The 20134-nt window shown below is 36.7% G+C and overlaps 1 protein-coding gene across 3 annotated transcripts in view; it reads left to right on the top strand.

Annotated features, from left to right (window-relative positions):
• Positions 1-6032: 6032 nt before the first annotated feature.
• The window catches only part of LOC149548232 (uncharacterized), a 52866-nt gene continuing 38764 nt past the window's right edge, over positions 6033-20134 (top strand). The window contains exons 1-6 of one of the 3 annotated variants that reach the window (XR_016354006.1): positions 6033-7161; positions 7412-10598; positions 10782-10842; positions 10971-11194; positions 15286-15550; positions 16360-17067. Coding sequence is in view for 1 of the 3 variants with exons in the window: in XM_089792279.1 (XP_089648405.1) it covers positions 7035-7161; positions 7412-10598; positions 10782-10842; positions 10971-11198 (3603 nt within the window). In the remaining 2 variants the exon portion in view is untranslated. Of the gene's footprint in view, positions 7162-7411; positions 10599-10781; positions 10843-10970; positions 11199-15285; positions 15551-16359; positions 17068-20134 lie in introns of those variants that run through there. The other 2 variants (XR_016354005.1, XM_089792279.1) reach the window with 2 other exon arrangements.

Raw genomic sequence — 20134 nt, 5'->3', positions numbered from 1 at the left:
CTAACTCCCATTTTCAACATGCCCATTCAGACACCAGGCCAACTATAAGGCTATACTCCTTCTGCGCTTCAGGCTCTGCAAAACCTAGGCGGGTGAACCTATACATTCCTTATATGGTACCAGTTATTAAAGCATACACTGAATCTATTATGAAGCAGATAAAACCCTTATTTCTCCTGATAACTTATGAAATAACCTATATCTGCAGTAGCTAGATGCAAAGCAATGAAATTCATAAGCTGAGTGAGGGCATTCTGTTTATAGCTCTTCAACATTAAAGGGAAATTCATTTGATTAATAATGTTGATATCAACAAGACCCAAATATGAGCAACAAAATCTAGTGATCCTATTTCTGATCAATGCCTTATCTATTGGGCAATTAAATGAATTATAACCATACATCTTTTGGAAATTTGAGACACATTACTACATCTAGATCCCTGATCTATCCTTCACCTTGTGAACAGACATCTGCTTCAGATTTGAATCTCATACTCAAAATATCCCACCACGAAATCTGTAAACCCTGTGACAAATACCAAGCAATTACATGGCTCTTTGATCCATATGCAAGACATTTTAACCACATACATTCCAAAATGAGATGCAACCTAATCTATGATCCTTGATCACAAACTAGAAAGATTACAGATCCATAAACAAGAGATAAGACTCAAATTGAATTTGGAAACCTTTGCTGTATTTTATTCATTTTCCTTGAAAACTAATACATGAAAGACGTACAGAAAATAACTCATAGATCACCTAACAGAAAAGAACTATCTGCATAAAACATACATGCTGCTCAATACAACAGAGAAATGTTGAAGAATATGGTATCTCAGTATTGGAAATACATCAAGAACTGGATCCAAAATCTGGTATCACAGTCATGAACATATTTTTTCCAAGGAACTGGAACCAACTGGTTTCTCAGTGACAAAAACTGGAACCCCCTCCAATGAAAGAAAGACAGAAAGATATAGGAGAAGAGTTGATTCCTGGATCTGGTCTCTAATTAACAAGTGTCCACTTGGAAAACCTTCTCAACAGGTTAAAACAATCTTCTTAATCTTTTCCCTCAACTTTGCATATCAAATCTTCAATCATCTGGCTTTTACCAGCATAAAAATATCTGAAAACACATGATTGAACAAATAACTGATTTGATTCTTCATCTTTACCCATGGTCAAAACTGAAAATCAGTTAAAAAATTTTTTGCTTGTAAAAGCCAAGAAAACCATCTAAAATCAATTTTCTTCAAACCCAAACTTCAGAAAGCCTTTATATCTGCTTTATATCTGATCCTAAGGCTTCACACTGAATTCTGATCATTCCACTATCAATGCCTCTGAAAATTGAAAATCTGCTTATACACTGAACCAGTGAAGACCTGTGCATAATCTGACCCTAAATCTGGAAAATTTAGATTCTCCCGGTTCCAACGGTATATTATAAGGCATATTTTTGATAAATAACGCTCCCCTAGTAGCAGTTTGAAAATTAGATCCCTGGACTGAAACATAGCATTTAAAATTCAAAAAATTTAAATTTTACATAGTTAGACTATATAAAATTTGGAAATTAATTCAAATTTTAATGTCATGCGTTTGAAACTTTCTAAATTTTCAAACTAATATTATAATATTTTCTTGCACCCCGTAGTTGCGGAACCTTTGAAATTTCTATTTACGCTCATACGCGAACTCCAACTCAATTTTCACCTTTACGCTTTCAAACTCGGCCTTTATGCCCATACGGGCCGCGTGTAACACCAGAGGTTTGAAAAATTTGTTTCACGCCCTTACGTGAGCGGCCTTAGCGTATGATCGGAGAGGATTTGAAATTTTCTTACGCTCATACGTGAGCGAACCTTTACGCCCCCACGCGAGCATCAGAGAAATGTAAGGCTATCCACACAAATTCACGCTCATTCGCGGGTCAAAATAGGGTTGACCTCAGCCAACGGGCCCCTCCACATGGCCGCTAGCGCTTCAAAAGCGCGTTGTATTGAAGACAAACAACAATATGTGCGTGGATTTATTTATAGAATTAAAAAAAAAAACCCCGGAGGAATGTGGGATTATACGTTTTGAATGCCTCTTCTTATTTGCACGGGTCTCTATTTTGGAGTGTGGAAATCTTCTTTTGAAGCTGGCGCTGCGTTCTTTGCTCTTCCCACACAATCTGCCTTGTTTTATTTGCAAAAAAAAACATGGAGTGTCTGCTCTACATTGGCAACGTTTTCTTTCTTTTTTGCTGACGTTCCATGCCCTTTAACCCGCGTTTTTCATGATGCGCAGATTCTTCGGTTGGCCTGAGCTCTGCCTTTGGATGTGGGGGTCTTTTAATTGCCATAGAATGCCTTCAAAACAAGGCGTCTTCAAGTCATGGGGTCCTCTGCTCACGTGGGTGTTCCCCTGCTGAAAACCCGTGGGCATCTTCCTTTATTTGGCTTAGAGTTGATTTCCAAACCTTCCTGCGTGAGCTTCATGTTGTTAAAACTCTTTCACCTTCGGCTTATTCTTATTGCGCTGGTGCTTCTTTTATTCATGTCATATCCCCTGCTACAGGCTGCGGCTTCTTATTGTAGGCAGCTTCCTTTCTTTCAATCTCCTGCCGCTTCTCCATTTATGTTGGCGTGAGAGCTCTTCTATTCTTCTTGGCGATGGTTTTATGCTATTTTAAAACGTGGAGGTCTGTTTCAAAATTCCCTGCTTCCTTCATTACAGACGCTTCCTCTGTGAAAAACATGGCTCACTGTTTTGGCGTGAAGTGCCTTAGACTGCTCGCGGAAACATTCCTTTTAATGGCATCTTCTTCAACATATTATCACAATACTTCTCAATAGGGACATCATTTAAACCATAGCATAAACCATTTCGTAGAATAGAAGCAACAAGAACTTCATCTATGCGATTCTACTTTGTTTTCTTAATGCTCAAACTCATCACTTGTTGAGTCAAAAAGAAAAACTTATCGTGATGTTCATGCCATTTACATCATCATTTGTCTATAATATTTTAATCCCCTTTTATCTTGCAAACCTCACAATGCCTTATTGATATGATAACAACTGTGGCATTCATCATCCATGCCAATGTCGTGATGTCATAAATCTCATCTGTTACTCTATTATTCTCCATTGACCATCTAATGCTGAATGCGAATCAAGTTTGACCACTGATAACCACTTTTAAAACTCATTTTTCAATGTTCAGTCAACTGTCAAAAATGCGCCAAGAGGTCCATTAACTGGCTTTGAAAATAGACCAAGTCAATTGATTAGGCTCTAAAACTCAAAATCTCTGTTCTTTCTGACATGTTCAACAGGCCTGCCATATCTCGTTACATGACGACATCAACGTCAAAAGATATTGACCTCCGAAGTTACCAACTTAAATTCACCTGCAGAAAAACATGTTAGAAAACTGGAAAGTGCGTTTGGAAACGACCTGGAAAACTGAACAAATGGGCACTTAGGGATTCAGAATCTAGGGCATTGTTTCTCTATCATGAGGACAATATGATTCTACAATTTCAGCTCATGACGAAACACAGGTCAAATTTGGCAAGCATCTGAAGTTGACTACTTGGATTTGCAGGACATAGGACATCAGTGAAAATTCATTTTTTACGAATGGAATGACCCTAGAAAAGTGTGAAGACGGATTCGTCATAAGTTGAAACTTGAAACATAACAAGTCTCGGACCTCTACAATACAACGCAAAAGGAATTTTAGCATTTTGGTCAACTGGTCAAAAGTTATAACTCATCAAACAGGGATTCCCAGAAAAATGTGAAATGTGCATCAGCATGAAAACAGTAACTGACCAACTTTGAAGGATTCAAAACTTGGTCAAACGAACTCGAAACAACTCAAAATCTAAAACATAGGTTCTCAAGTATGGACACTAGATACTCTCAAAGCGAAAAGTCACAAAACCTTTCTGGGTGCGAGATATTCAATTGCAAACACAACCTCCTGTCGCTGTTTGACACTTAGGGTAAAATGTAGATTTGGGATTTTCACTCAAAACGGGACTTCGCCAAACAGCTCAGAAACTCAATTTAACTTTACAAAACGCTTAGGCATGCTAAATGAAAGGTGCTAGAAACATAAAACACCTCAGGGGTCTTAGATGGACAGCCAGGTACATAGGCATTAAAAGCGTTTATGGGGCTTGATTTCTCAAAATTTTCAAAATGTGACTAAAAATGAAGCATGCAATTTTTAGTCCCAACAGGACCACCATGGGATCAAGACGACCCTAAAGTTGTGCCAATCTAGGCAACATACCACAAATGCCACTAACAATTATATGGGCCATAACCATACACAAATCCCGAGGGTTAACATTGTAGAAAATAACCATCAATATTGATAAGATAGAGAGATAGGGGTTGACATTTATGACCATATCAAGAGTGAAGTCACCAAACAACATTCACATTCAATTGATGTTTTCTTTCGAGAGATACTTGAAGATGCAAAATAACACATACACACTATTAAGTAAAAAAGAATAGGTTTGATTGCAAAAACTTTCTACGTGACAAATCAAAGATTGCAAATTTAGAACAACTATTTGCGCCACATACTTATTGATGTGAAGTACAACTTATCATACCAAATATACAAAATTATCATCCCCTACATATACTTGAAAATAAGCAATGTGTACTTGTAATGACTTTCACATGTTTTAATAGAATACCTATTGTATAAAGATAATTTATAAATATAATAAGTCAATATCGCTATTTTAAAATATTAATATAATTGTAATTTCAATTTTATAAATGTTAATTACTACTCTCATCTGTACTTCCCATATAGTACATATAAGGGGCATACCTATTACATCTTCCTTTCATGCAAATCCTAATAATAATAATAATAATATATAATTTAATATATTTAATCGAATATCACTCATATTATATTAGTGGGGATTAAGAAACGTTGAAAGGGGGGTTACCTGATTGGGACCATACCAAAATAAATAATAAAAAACACCAAGAGGTGGAGATTACCACTGGAGGCGAAGAGGGTCGTTATCGGTCCTCAACCCCTAACCTCCCACCTCCCAATCTACCTACCTACCAAATATTGTCCACGCTTCAATTCGCTTTCAAATTCCGCCATCTGTAACCCAATCGGCACATTTTGTTTGTGGAATTTCAGAAAATGCTTTGAAATGTCAAGCGTGGATCTCGGTTAAACCAGAGAAATAGTCCATGATAACGACTGGCCGGCGTGAAGCAATTTGATTCGGAATTTTGGGGGAACGAAGCTTCCAGATTGGAGTCAGTGAACTTCTGTCTCGATTCTCGGTGTCTTCATCGTAAAGCTATGCGTGTTCTGATTGAAGTTTTGACTTTGTAACAGATTTGAATTGGGTCTATATACCTTTAGCTCTGTCTCTAGGTAGAAGGTTCCTGTACAGCACTGTAGGTACGGCTTGTTGAGCAGCTCAATTATCACAAGTTTTAGTTCTTTATTAGTCTTACTCCCATAAAAACAATTAATTAAAAGATTCCGATTTTAACTACGTATAAAATAGATTCTTTGTAACTTGGAATTATGTACAACATATCCTCAGAAGTACTGTTACTGTTTACTGGATGTGTTCTGATTGAACGGTTGACTAGTTAAGCATTTCAATTGGGTTTATACCTTCTAATTCAGCGTGTAGCAGAAGATAGCTGTACAAAACTGTAAGCATTGTTGCCTTTTAACATATAATCGGAAGTTTAGTTCAGTAATAGGAAATTTAATAAGGTTTAGTCCAGTAATCAGAAGTTTAACAAAGTTAAATCCAAGACTCCTCCCCAATTATAAACCTTGTAACCTTGAATGATGTGCAAGGGACCCTTATGAAGACTGTTACCGTTTACGATTTGGTCTTTTGCCTTCTCCCTTCTTCCGGCTTATCATCCTTGCTGGTGCTTGGTCCATTCACTTCACGCGTTTGCAACACCCCTTTCACTTGTATATATATTATTGTCTGCTCTTGTCCAATGCACAGACGATTTCAAGGGCTTAGTCACCCAAACGGCCATTGCCGTTGCCAGCTCAGGCTCAAACAAAGACAAGTTGGTCATGTTCGTTTTCCATCTTTTCTACTTTTCAATCACGGTTTTCAGATTCCAAGTTTGAATTCCGTATTGTCCTTGGTATTTGGTGAACTTGCAATTATAGAAATTTCTTGCAGTCTTGAAGTTCCTATTCTTATCATGTTTTCAGGAACTCGAAATGCCCGTTGACAGAAAATGTGGGATTGGCTTTTAAAATAATTTTGATGCAAAAAACGCAGTAAGCGGTGAGAAAGAAATCATACGTTATACTTACAGAGGTTGAGGTGGGTGGGTTTGAGAAAGTCTCTGCTAAACCAACGACTCAGGGAGCTTAAACCTGACGCCAAGTCTTGTTTTATTTATTTATTTATTTCTGTCTACATGATAAGCTTCTGTTCAATGAGAGAGTAAGTCAAAAGTAAAGCGTCATTAAATTCCTGGACCTGATATTGAAGTTGGAAGAGCACGATTCTCTTTCTATATTTGTTCCTCTATAACCCTTCTCCCAAAAATTAGTTCTTGTCGACATAACCAGCTGTTGTGCTTTAAGCTGGCCTTTTTCTTGGAAGCGACAGAAATCTTTTTCATTTTTTTAATATTGAATACCGAAACCTTTTTCTTTATCCTTTATCCGGTGCACTGAAATCAGATGAGGGTGATATTACGGAATTGGAATAAGCATAGATGGTAAACACTATTGCAAGGTGCATATTTTGAATAAGTGCAAAAAACACGGAAGGCGTGGGAGGTTATAACTGGAATTTGGGATAATCCCAAGACACTTTATCGAGGCCGTCCCTTAACTGACAATTATTCCTGAAACTCCAAGAGTTGTAACAAAAAGTGTGAAGTCTTCTAGGAACTCAAGAGTTTCGAATCTTTTTGTTTTTTTTCATTTACAGGAAGATTTATGAAACTCCAGAGCTCACAAAAATTTATGTGAATCAATATGTCAAGAGAAATATCAACAACTGGAGTCAGATTAGTGCGTTGCCCTAAGTGTCAGAGGGTTCTTCCTGAGATTGCCGACGTTCTTCCTCTTTACCGATGCGGCGGTTGCCAAACTGCACTTCAAGGTATGCACCATCTCTCTCTTATAAGCTATAAATATAATTGTCTCGATTGAAAACATTTTCACATGAAAAAACCCGGCTGCCCTTGTACGGATAACGCTGTTTGTAATAAGTTCACATGAAAACTGGTTGCCCATCTCCTTTGGTTTCGGATAATGGTTTGAATCAGAGAACACCCACCAAAAGCCTCTCAACATAAGCACTCCTTTCATCAGTTCAATGGAGATAATTTAATTTTGCTTTCAATGTGCAGCAAAGCATCGCGGCGCGCCAAAGAGTGACTCAAAATTAAATGAAACAAAAGCTGAAGCAACCGGTTTGCCATTGGGAAAGACGGAAGAGAAGAGCGCAGATAGCCGTGTGGAGGAATTCTCTAGTGTCGAAGCCAAAGGGCGGAGGCAGCATGTGGATGACCACACCCATGAAAACCGATCTTATCAGGACAAAAAACAAAATTGGGTGAGCGAGTCATCATCGTCGGATGATAATGGGGGTGTAAGAGTATCAGATGAATGTTTTGAAGGTGAAAATGAAGAGATGAATTTGGCACAGTGTGACAATTTAAGAGAGCTGCCCCATAAGCCCACAGCAGTCGGACCTCACCCGACCCACAAGTACAGGCAGAGACAGCTCATATCTGATACAAAAAACCCTCTTTATCAGCCGCACTCTGAAATCAGACAAATAAGGGAAAAGGCAGAAGAAATATCAGATGGATCATCAGGCAAACTTTACCCGCCTCAAAGGAACAGGTTGGCAAACAGTGCAGGTTCGAGTTCATCTGATGAGGTACTTAGCATTTTTCCTCGTCCTCGACAAGATACAGGCTCCACCCACTTGAAAATTCAAAATACTGTCTCTAATCTCATGCCACCAGATTCATCGTCAAGAGATTTAGATAGGTCGGAGGTCACCGATAGAGTGTTTGTGAAATCTTCTTGGGTTTCTGGACATCAATCTCCTCCGATTTCTCAAGAAGAAGCCAATAGAGTAGAGACTAGGTCCAATGTGACAGGGTTCAGAAAAGGACTGCCAGTTCAAGTGCCAAGCAACGGAAGAGTTTTGCATGGTCCTGTTGATGACTCTAGTGCCGAGTGGGATTATTCTGTTCAGATAGATAGTGAATTGGACCATCCAATGGATCATATGATACCGAACCCTCTTAACTTGCAATCTGCACCAACGAAATCTACTCAACGTCAGCAGCAACTAAAGAGAACAGAAATGGACGTGGATTGGCAAAAGCATAACCACCATAAATTGCATTCTCAAGTAAGGGAAAAGAGCTTGGAATATGGTTTTCAACCAAATAAAATGCATCATAATCAGATCAACGACAACTTTCAGTCTTCACAGCATGTTCAACAGAGCCAAGATGTTAGAGGGTGGCCTCACTTGTCAGGTTATAAGCCACTGGAATCAGTCAGATCAGAGTTTTACTTGACTTCCAAAGGCTCCTCACAGTTAAATGAAAATTATGACTACCACGAATTTGATTACAATGGGAATTTACCACAGGTGTATGAAACTGAATATCAAATCTTACAAAAACGGATGGAACTACTAACTAAACTAGATGAGTTGAGAGATCAGCTTAGTAGGTCATGTCAGGTTCCTTATTCTTCAAATGCGCAATCTCAACGCAACATTGGCAGGATGGCTATGACCCCTGGATCCAGGTCAACAGTGATGGAGAGACAGCTGTCTCAAAATGGCCATTCCGGGGGGATTTTTCCTACTGCCAATGACGTGGAGTCTTCTTGGGGGGACTACTCAGATAGATCACAACAAAGTTCAGGGCAGCTGGTGTATGGTCCAAGGATGCAGTCCATTTCCCGTGCTGGACAGCACCAAATGCATATTGCGAATGCGTCATTGCATGGATTGATGGATGAAGAAGATATATCAAATGGATTTGCATCAAAGCATATAAGTCCTCAGAATTTTGGTCACAGGATGTCCCATGGATTTATTAATAAAAGAAATGCCACTTCTCATAGAATCCCTCAATCATCATATTCTGGGGAACAGGGTCTAAATCCACAGCATCAGAATTATCCTTTCTCTCGTCAATCTGTGAATGAAGGGCACACTTCTTGTGCTTGTTGTTCAAGGCTTTCTTTGCAGCACCCAGGAGATTGCTGTTCGCATGGTTATCAGGATGGAAATGCATGCCATATTCCACTACATGTGCCACCAGCTGCTTTTTGCCATCAGCAGTTGCACACAGCAGCTACTCAAATGCATTTCAATAATTCCTACCCAAGCCGTGTTGAAGCGCAACGTGCTCCAGCTCATAAACATCCTTACCCATATCATGAAGTTTTAGATATACAGAGGTCTAAATCACAAGAGTCTGAACAGATTCTTTATCATGAAAAGAAATATGCACCAGGACCAGTGATTAGAAAGGACAGGACTTTGTCATGCTCACCCTTTGCAGGGGGTGCACCCTTTGTTCTCTGTGATAATTGTTTGCAGTTGCTATTAATACCTAGAAATTTATCTCCCACATTGAAGAAAAAGCATAAACTTCGATGTGGTACATGTTTCAGTATTTTTGTATTCACTGTTTGGTCTAAGAAACAAGGTATAGCTGTGGCCAAACACATTGACTATCCATCCAGGCAACTGCAGGGAAATTCTGAAGTTCAAGACCTTGGAATTTCAGCAGCCAATGGTGCCACCGGTTCTTCTAGTGCCATTCAAAATATGCTTACAAATGAGAGAGATGTCTATGACAGTCCTGATTCACATGTTGATGATTCTGATTTCTGTTTGTCAAACAGTCAATCTGCAAATGGGAACCATGATTCCTTTCAAGTAGCTCCTACTGTTCAGAATGGTCTATTAAAAAGCTGTTCTGTATCAAGCAAACCTCATCTTCACATGGCTAGGCTAGATGAAAAACTTAAAGGTTTTAATGTTCAAGATTGTGATTCTTCACCAAAACATTTGCATGACATGAGAAACTATCAGGCTAGGGACGATTTTGCTATGGCCGAAGGGCCCTCAGCACCAGATATGTCATCACCTCTTGCAGGCTCTCCACTTCATGAGCATTTTGGTTATTCTTCACCGTTGGCAATGATAAACAAGGTCTGTCTTGAAAAGACTACTGTTACTAGTCAGCAACAGAGTATGGACTCGGGAAACTTAAGCCTTTCTGGGAACACTATTGGCTGGAAGCACACAAAGTTGTCTACCAAGCCTGATGTGTCTGAAATGGAAAATCAAGAAGAACTGTCAAAAGAGTCAAGCTGGAGTTGGAACACCTCTATTAAAGGATTTTTCAAAAAGAGTTTCAAAGATTTGAAAAAAGGTAATCAAGGGTCAGAGGTTGTTAGGTCAAATGTTTTTGTAAATGGCAGGCCTATATCTGACAATTTGGTGAAGAAGGCCGAGGAACATGCTGGACCCATCCAACCTGGTTATTACTGGTAGGCTGGAGACATTATAATGCTCTTTTTCTGAAGGATAGTTTTTTTGAACTTAAGTGTTAGTGAATTTTCAACTATGTTTTGAATTGGTAGAATGTTTAATTAATTTCTCCGAGCAGAATTTATCTGTTAGATATATTTCAGAGAAAATTTACAGTTTTCTCTTCTGGATGATGCACTCAGGTATGACTACCAAGCTGGGTTTTGGGGTGTTATGGGGGAGCGTTGTCTGGGCATCATACCCGTATGTTGATTTCATCCTGTTCTTTTGTTTGTTTCTATGGCAAATTATGCTTCAATGGAGAATTAATCACTACGAGTATACTTCTGCATGCCACAATATTGACCTAAATCTGTGTGTGTGGGGTGCAGCCTTTCATAGATGAATTCAACTATCCCATGCCACGGGACTGTGCTGGTGGAAAAACTCGAATTTTAGTAAATAGTAGGGAGCTCCATCAGAAGGACTTGGATCGGCTTGCTGGCAGAGGTCTACCAGTCACGAAAGACAAGTCTTACCACATTGAAATCAGTGGAAGAGTTGTGGACAAAGCAACTAATACTGAGCTAAAGAGTCTTGGCAAACTCGCACCAACGTAGGTTACAAAACTTTGCATAATACTTAATGGTCTTTATTTGTTTTCATCTACAATAGTAAGATTTGATGCCCAGAGATCATGGTTGAAAATTTCATATCATTTCAACCAAGCTTCTTCTTTCTGAAGGTACCATAATCAAAACTGTAAAGAATTCCTAGAAATAGAACAAACTTTTTTCCTTCTAAAATATCAAGATTTATTATTGGGCATTATTGGTTTGTATTGCATTTTCTAGAAGGCATTTATGGTCTCAATCTCTTTCATGATCGTTTACAACTTCATTCTTAAGTGTAAAACTTTTTGAACGACATGTTTTGTTTATGATCATTATGCTCTTTAGAACATCTTAACCATAAGCTTATATGCTTTAGATTCATATTGAAAGTTCAGCATAAGGAGGCATTTCCATATGATTTATATTTCCTCGTGGTAACAATTTAATTTCAGCCAGCTGTCCCCAGACGGTAGGCAACATTTAAAATAACATTACAGTAGATTAGTAAAGAATAAAAAAGGGGCGGGGTCCCACAAGGTTCCCACACCCTTTTAAAACCAAAAACCTAAAGAAATACGTTCATATTAAAAACCATATTTAACACTACCATTTCAGATGCAAAATTTTTAAGAGCATATGGTGTTGTTATTTGCATTATTGATCATTTTAAAGCTGTAATAACATTAGGACATTTGAGAAATTTAAATAGAAAAAGGAATCCATTTGAGATAGCATAGCTGATTTAGTTTTAGCTTTTCATGGCTTTGCAAGTGTCTTATAATTATTTTCTATCATCTTTACATCATTAAGGTGATTGTTGACTTCAGCTCTTATTAAATCTGTCTTGCCTATCAAAGGAATATGACTTTTGGTAGATTGCAGGATATGTATTATTGTTTGTTTTGGTATCCGGATTGTACTTCACATCTATTTAAAATTTCCATTAAGTGGACAGGACACTTATATGAAACTATGAAAAGTATCCCTTAGTGCCAATTGTAAACAATAGATTGGGATAAATGATTAAGTGTTATAGGTCTTCATCTTTTGCAGCTCTTCAAGTGAAATTTTGTGTTGATACTAATCTTGATGCTGAATGTAAGAAATTCCAGTGACATTTCTTTATAGTTGATAGACTGTTGAGGATGCACCAGAATAATAGACTTTCAAGTATAATGTTTATGTCAACTCTTGTGAATTCTCAGATCAGCTTTAGTAATATGGTTCTATAATGAAATTGGAATGCCTTATCCAATGAGAAACTGAAAATTCCTATATTTTTGGATTTCCCTATTTTTAAATTTCTGTTCCCTGCCATCTCCAAAATGTGGCCCTGTATTTCCTTCAATCCCCACAGCATGACCTTCTTGCCTGTTGCTGTACCCGTATGGAATATAGTTTATAACTACAAGGGGACCTGAGAATCAGAAGACTCCAAGAGCCAATATATTGTGAAATATTGCCTTAACACTCGGCGCTCTAATTAAAATATAAAAAGCATAAAGAATCTCATTCTTTTGCTGAGGGAAATTATAAAAAAATATCTGGACGAAGAACTGCAAACTATAAGTGATGTTCGTAAGAAGGCGATTAATTCGGACAGGACAAACATAAAAAAACTGTGCTGTGAGTATTCACACGCTTAAGTCAGGAATGCAAATTCTTTTGCTTATTTATAGATTTTGAGGATAAATGGCTAGGGATGGTTGAAGAGATTGGATCAAGGAAATTTGAGGATGTATACCCAGTCTTTTTAGGTGTGTTCCCGTCTTTGGGATGTTTCGAGGATGAGGGGATGCCTGGGGGATGTCCCCAGGCTGTCCCAAAAATTTGGAAAATTGTAGGAATTGTCCTTAGAACTGGGGGATGCAGCAGAAGGCTAGAAAAACAGCCGGCCGTTCCTGGGACAGACAGAGACATCTGTGCTGTCCCATGACTATCCTAAGACAGCTGGTCACTCCCTTCAAAAAGTCACATCTTAGGATAAAGTGAATTTCCCTTCCGTCTTACTTTTATATCAATTTTAGTCCCCTGTTAATCTATATATTCATTTTACAAAAACCAATTGGTGCCATCAGTCTGTGTCTGATGCTTCATTTGTTGTTTATTTTTCTCATGTCAAGGCTCTAAAAGAAGTCCAAATCTTATAAATTGCTGTTCCTGTGTTGCATAACATTCAGGGGTCCATATACCAACCCTGCTATCTGTTACAAATCTAAAAAACACAAGGAATCTTGTTCCATTGCTGAGGGAAAATATAAAATACAACTTGAGATTCTCGACAGAGAACTGCAAACAATAAGCGATGATCTTAAGGTGGTGATTAATTTGGCCAGGACTAACATAAAAAAAAATGTGCTGAGTTTTCATGTGCTTCAGTCAGGAATTTAAAAGAAGATGAGCGCTATGGAAGCTGACCCCGGCAAAAGAACAAAGAGACAAATGAAGCACAATGTCATTGCTGTCAATGATCATTCTCAGTTTTTAAAGTTGGAGGGCAAGGTGGCTGTGGCTCTCTCTACATTGCCTCCCTCATAATTGTTTTCTGCTTGTTTACCCCTAGCCTTGTTTGGCGGTGGGTTCTTTGTTAGCTCTCAGCTTTGTTTTTTTCTTTTCCTAGATGATATCTAGGTTATTTTCTTGTTGTGCTTATTGTTAGATTTGTATCTTCTAGATGTTCTAGAGTTTAAGCTCTTAGAAAAATCTTCCTTTTCCTATCAATCTTAAACCTGAAACTTGAACATTATAGGGTGGATATATTGACAAAATCCATTGCTCTTAACAACTTCTTGCCTTAGAGGCTGCACAGGAGATTTCCTCTCCTTGATGGAGTGGTTAAGATGATAAAATAAACAATATTTGATAAGCAGGGCCCTAATAAGTAGGTTCTCAATGTTAGGAACTTAGGGTGACACAACTTATTCATATGGTTGAAATCTTGGAAGCCCTATTTACAAGAATATTCTAATCCAGCAGCATTAGTTTATAGTTGGTCACATTCCTACCAAGGATTCAGTCAAATCTCTTTTGAACAAATATGACTATTTGGTGTCTTTTAGCCATCAAAACTAAAATAGGCTAAGTCAAGTTTGCTCTGAGACTGGCCTACTTTGAGACTCTAGAGACTGGCACCGATACTGTTATGATTATTTTCAAAATAGGAGAAGCGGTTACTTGGAGACACTGAAACTAAATATGAATATAGACAAAGTGTACAAGGAAATTGAAGGCAATAGCACAAACAAGTTGCATTTTAGAATTGCAAGTCAAATAAAGTTCAGGGTTATAGATAAGAGCAGTCAACATGGGAAGAAAAGTATTGGAGGATATTTATATTGGGAAGAATTCATGTTCTCCCATTTGAATGTTGTGAAACAGAAGGAAAATGTCAGGTTTATGGATATGAGCAGTCAACATGCAAAGAGAAGTAATGGAGGATGTGGATTATGGGAAGAAGATTGTATGTCAATCATGATACAGGACAATAGAAGATGATGATAGATGACTGAAGAAGAAAATATGATTCATGTTACAAGAAGCGGAGATGAGATTGTGGATACTATGTTTGGTAGTGTGCATGCATAAACTGCAATCCTAGTCTATGTTGGGGATAAACCTCACCAGGGTGTAATGTGGATCAATCCCTGAACATATTCTACAAGATTGAGGTCATAGACCAGATATAGTACGCACGTAAAATATCTTGTTTGTAAGACATAACCAGAATTTTAATTGTAGAGACCTCAAAACTATCATTGGCATTTAAAGAGTTTCATGATCTCAATGACATGATGATATAAGTTTTCTCTACAAAATCTGTCCAATACAATAAAATGACAGTCAAAATGTAAGTACATAAAAAATCATCCTTGTTCTCTGGTTTCTATTTTCCATCCATGTTTTTGCAGTTAAATGAATTGCTATACTTTTTTTATATTCTTGGGTGGAAATGTAGTTGAACGTAAAATGATTTGTGGTGGTCATTAATTTATGATAAATTATTTTTTTGCTTTTATTTTGTGTAAGCAAGCTTTCCATGCATTTTATTTCCTTTCTTGAGAACTCTAGTGAGCAATAATGTTGTATGCTGTAGGCTTGAGAAAGAAGGTCGTGGACTTGGCATGCGTGCCCCGAGGAAAAGATTGTAACAAATAACTTTCTTGTAGCATTCACAATCTAGACAAGCTTTTGTCTTATCTCTTGAGAGTGTGGCTAAGGCTGGGAGGAGGTTTCTGTACCCTAATTAGAAAGAATGGATTAATCCTGAGTCTGAAAAACATGAAAATGACTGGTATGGAATCTTCTACAGAAGCAAACAATTCCAGAACAAAAGTCAGACACCATTCTTATTCTTTCAGGTAAATCACATGTTTCTTTTACTTAATTTAGTCTATTTCTGTGAAGTGCATATTAATCATACCATTCAAATGCTGATAAGTAGCACTTTCAAAGAATAGAGGTGGATGTTTGCACAGAATGATACATTTTTTTAGTTGCTATTTTGAGATGGCGACTCTTTTGATTATAATTTTCTCAAAGAAACATGTCTACAACATCTCTTAAAATGCTGTGTGCATTAATGCTTATTGAATTAACTCGAACTCTCCAAAATCATGTTTCTATATAACTTTGCTGAAATCCTCTCATTCTTTATCTTTATTTGAATGCCCATCATTTCTATTGTCATCTGCAAGTATTATATCAAACAATAGCAGGCAAGAAACAATTGAAGCTTAGAAAACAACATGCATGTGCAAATTTACTCTTGATGAGCACAAAAAGTCTTGAAGTTGAGATGATAAGAATTGGGCTGTGTAAGCTGTAAATTTAGTTGTAGGTTACCTATTTTTCCTCCAAAATTTCAAAATCCACTCAGCATAAATTAAAGCCCCCTAAAATTAATACTACTTATGTAAAAATTGTTTCTTACATTTAAGGTTGCTGGAATTTATGGATAAAAAATTGCCTTCCTTGTGTAAAAATAATTAACACCTTAGGTTTTTTCTTATTCCTGAGATACATGATCTTTTGTAAATCGTAAAATGATGTATAAAACAAACATTTTGGGGCTTGTCAATGTTTGACTTTCTTAGGATTTTAGAGTCTGATGATTGATCAGACAAGTGTCTCAAAATCTGCGAACTGATTGTATTTTTCTGTGGTTTAGATCTGTGCTTGTGGAACTGGATTGTCAAACAGACCCAAACCTGTACTCACATGAAAGAGCTAGCAGAAATTTGATTTTTGAAATTTACTTGCATCTTTTTTCAAATATTTCAATTTGAGCAAGCACTGGTGGTGTTTAGAAACACCTTTAGGGAATCTGCTGAATTGCAAGGGTCCTGTTCTCCTTCATTGACCCCAAGCTGGACTAAGTCAACGACTTTGGAACAATTATAAAGGGTAGCAAGTAGTTGTGCAATGGACGCATGATGATGTGTGTTGATGTAATTCTATGATAATGCTGTTATGATGCTCTCATAAATGCTCTTTGGTGATTTGTATTGATCTCAGCATGATTTCAAACGAATGAATGAACGTCTTCAAAAGCAACAAAATACCATCTAATTTTATAAATCAACAAGATGTGGGCTAGGTTGGATCACAATGGTTTGTGAATAGGCTGACATGTTGTAATTTTAATATGCAACTGTGAAAATGACTTGGGTCAAGTCTGATCCAGTGATTTTCATATAGGGATGAGAACCAAATACTATAGATGAGTGATGATGGTATCTGGACGTAGTGATTTCGTGAGCCAAATTCACACAAGAATAAGTTATTTTTAGATTTGTCATTGCTTTAAGGACAGTATAATAAAAGTGCAGCCCAAAATGAGGGAAAAATTAATGGGTATTTCATTTTGCCATTATAATATTGCATCTTTCTAAACATTTTTAATATTTCATATCACAATAATTCAATGAGGGTTTTAATATCATAATACATAAGAATGAAAATTAGATATGACAAATTTTTAGTAGCAATATTTCTAGCAATGGAAATTTGGATACTACGATTGTCAATATTTTATATGCCATTTAAAAAAGTAATACCAATTTATATTTTTCAATGTGCCTGTTATCATTTGAGGTTACTTTTTTCAAAAAATCGATGTCATTATTGGTATTCTAAATGTATAGAACATAAACCACTGGCATCTGCGAAATGAAATGCTTAGGGATGGAAACATGTAATTGTGATTGTAATGATATAAAGTTTTGTTTGCATAATCATGTAAGAGTTTTATGAGGGTAGTGGGCTACCAATGTTGAATTTTAGGTGGTCATGGAGTGGGTGTTTCTACACACAATGCTATACTACACACAATGCTATAACTTCATCACTTCAAATTGTTCTAGAGAAAGATTAGGCCACTTTGATCATAGGAAAGATGAAATTGACACGAAAAAAGAGAATTCAGAAGGAAATGCAGTGGTTTACAACATGTTTGATGTCTTCCTCTTCAAAAATGCCCAAGGTCACAACAAAGGTATTAGTCGGAAGTGGAACATTGAATATCCTTTGGAACAATATAGAAACAACATGTTAATGGTGCACTGCTTGATTGTTTTATTCAAGTGCCATTCCATTCCATATAGCCAAAAATTTACATTTAAAAATGCATTCAAAAAATTGTTGAGCTTGGCAAAAGGTATAAATCTCCCACTTCATATTTTTTCGGTGCAACTTGTTTGAATAGATCAATGGAAAGGGTGAGCAAGAGATGAGTAGTAGTCTAAGCTTTTTGGAGTGCAACAAGCTGCACCATATTTAACAATGAATGGTCAAACATGAGTTAGAGGCCATGGATTAATGTTTTGTTGGGCTGTCTTGAAGGTATAATTTTCTTAAAATGATTGACACCATGAACCCAATGAAAACATCTGAGAATATTATTAAATTATTAGATGATGTTAGATTGCTAAGGATTCACCCCTATGCGTGCAGCAGCCTACTGTTCAGAGCTTAAAAGATTTTACATAGATAGACAAAGTGAGTGTTAAATTGTGGGTGGACTTTATGAAGCTATTGGGAGGTTCGTACCAGATCTAATAGTTGTAAGTAAAATCAGGGGCCTTTGATGGAATTTTATGTCACAGGAAGAAATGTTTAGAATACCAAAAACCAAGTGTGACATGTCCTGTGTTGTTATTTCTAGTACAGACAGAGGAAGGTCTATGAAGCAAAGGCATGTGAATGACACTTTGCTAGTCTAATATTGCACTAGGGAGCAAGTTCATCAACTTATGAGAAGAATGAGGGGTATATTCATTATAAAAAAGAACAAATTATTGTCTATGATGTTGAGAGACGTTTATTTTCATAGTAATTTACAATTATGACTCCATCTTTGTAACTTAATGGTGCATCTAGTGATATCGATGCTAATCCAACTCAACCATGTGCTTCAGGGTATTGACTCTTGACTGTTACTTCCTGACAAAAGAAAATAAATTTAAAATTGTGGTTCTTTCTTCATCTCAACACGGCTTACAAGTCTGGGCATCTTTTATAGTTTTTAGATCTATATTGTAATATTTAACTATTTTGAAAATACAGTAGGTTCATTTCCTAGGTAGACAATAAAAACAACAAATTGATGCAGATTTATTTTAATTGAAATTAATCCCTATTTTATTCTTTAACTTGAACAGTGTACAAACATTCATATTTTTTCCTTGCTGAATTGAACATGGAATGAAACATAGAGACTTAAGTTGAAAGTTCCACATCTGAATTTTTGTGAGGGAGCTTATTTAATATTATTGCAACAAATTATCATGTTTTATTCTAAAAGCTTATCGTAAATAATGAACAAGAGTTTTGGGAATTTATAAGCTTTGTTATATTTTTCTTAATACTCAAATTCTGGAAGAGTTTCTACTTTGGGATGCATAGAAGAGGCCATTTTTGAATTCCATGTTTACTATGACTTCTCAGGAAATGTCAACTAAGTTATCAGTTTGGGTTTTGGTATGGGTATTTGAATGCAACGACATGGAAAATTATTTAAAGGGTTGGGTATGTTTTGGGTGCATTTGTATAAAAAGGTAAGTTCCTAAGTACACACATTTGCCTTGGGATACCTGTACCAGGTTTGCTTAGGGTACACCCTTAATTAAATCCTGTGTACCTTGGATGCACCTGGGAAAACACAAAGAGAACCTATGGGAAAAAGTGTCCAGATTATTAAATAAATTAAAAGCACTCAACAAAACATTTTTTGACCCTTCTTGTTTTGCCTAAAACTCTAATCCCCCATAAAGGCACTTCTTCTATTGTTGGGTTTTCTTCACCTTGTACCCCTTCCTTTATTGGGTTTTTCTCATCTTTAACAGCTTGTGCAGCTCATCATTGCTGCCCCTCAAACCCATTAGGTACTCCACTCCCAAATTCCCACTAGTTTGTGGGGTTCTCTCGTCATATAAGAAATCTGATTATAGTGATGTGGTCTGGTAGTTGAGAGTAGAATTAAGAACTTAGACTAGTACAATTATCACTATTAAAAGCCAATTGATAAAGATAAATATGTGATATGGAACTATTAATTGGAATTTAATATTTAGTTTTACCATTTGGGCTTTGATCAATGAAGAAGTGTCAGACTATCAAATGTATTTAGTTTTGCAATTTAAATATTTCTTTATTTGTTTTTGCATGTATATACATACACACACTTGCGTATCCAGAGAAAAAAAGTTCTCTTACCTTACCCATACCCATACCCATACCCGTACACCTACTTGTACCAGCAACTTAGACAATAGCTATATAAAAGTCATAGTATATACATATTGTAGCTTTAAATTAAGAATTAACTTTAAGTGAAAACCACATAACATGCATATAATAAATAAAACCACCGTAATAATTCACTTTGAATATCATTTAATTAAATCTGAGTATCATGATAGATAGGTGTTGTTCAATTGTAAACC

This window comes from Cupressus sempervirens, chromosome 7 (assembly GCF_028749045.1).
Source record: "Cupressus sempervirens isolate cs-2001-9-10 chromosome 7, ASM2874904v1, whole genome shotgun sequence".
In the NCBI taxonomy this organism is placed as follows: Eukaryota; Viridiplantae; Streptophyta; class Pinopsida; order Cupressales; family Cupressaceae; genus Cupressus; species Cupressus sempervirens.
This window is presented reverse-complemented; position numbering and strand designations above follow the sequence as displayed.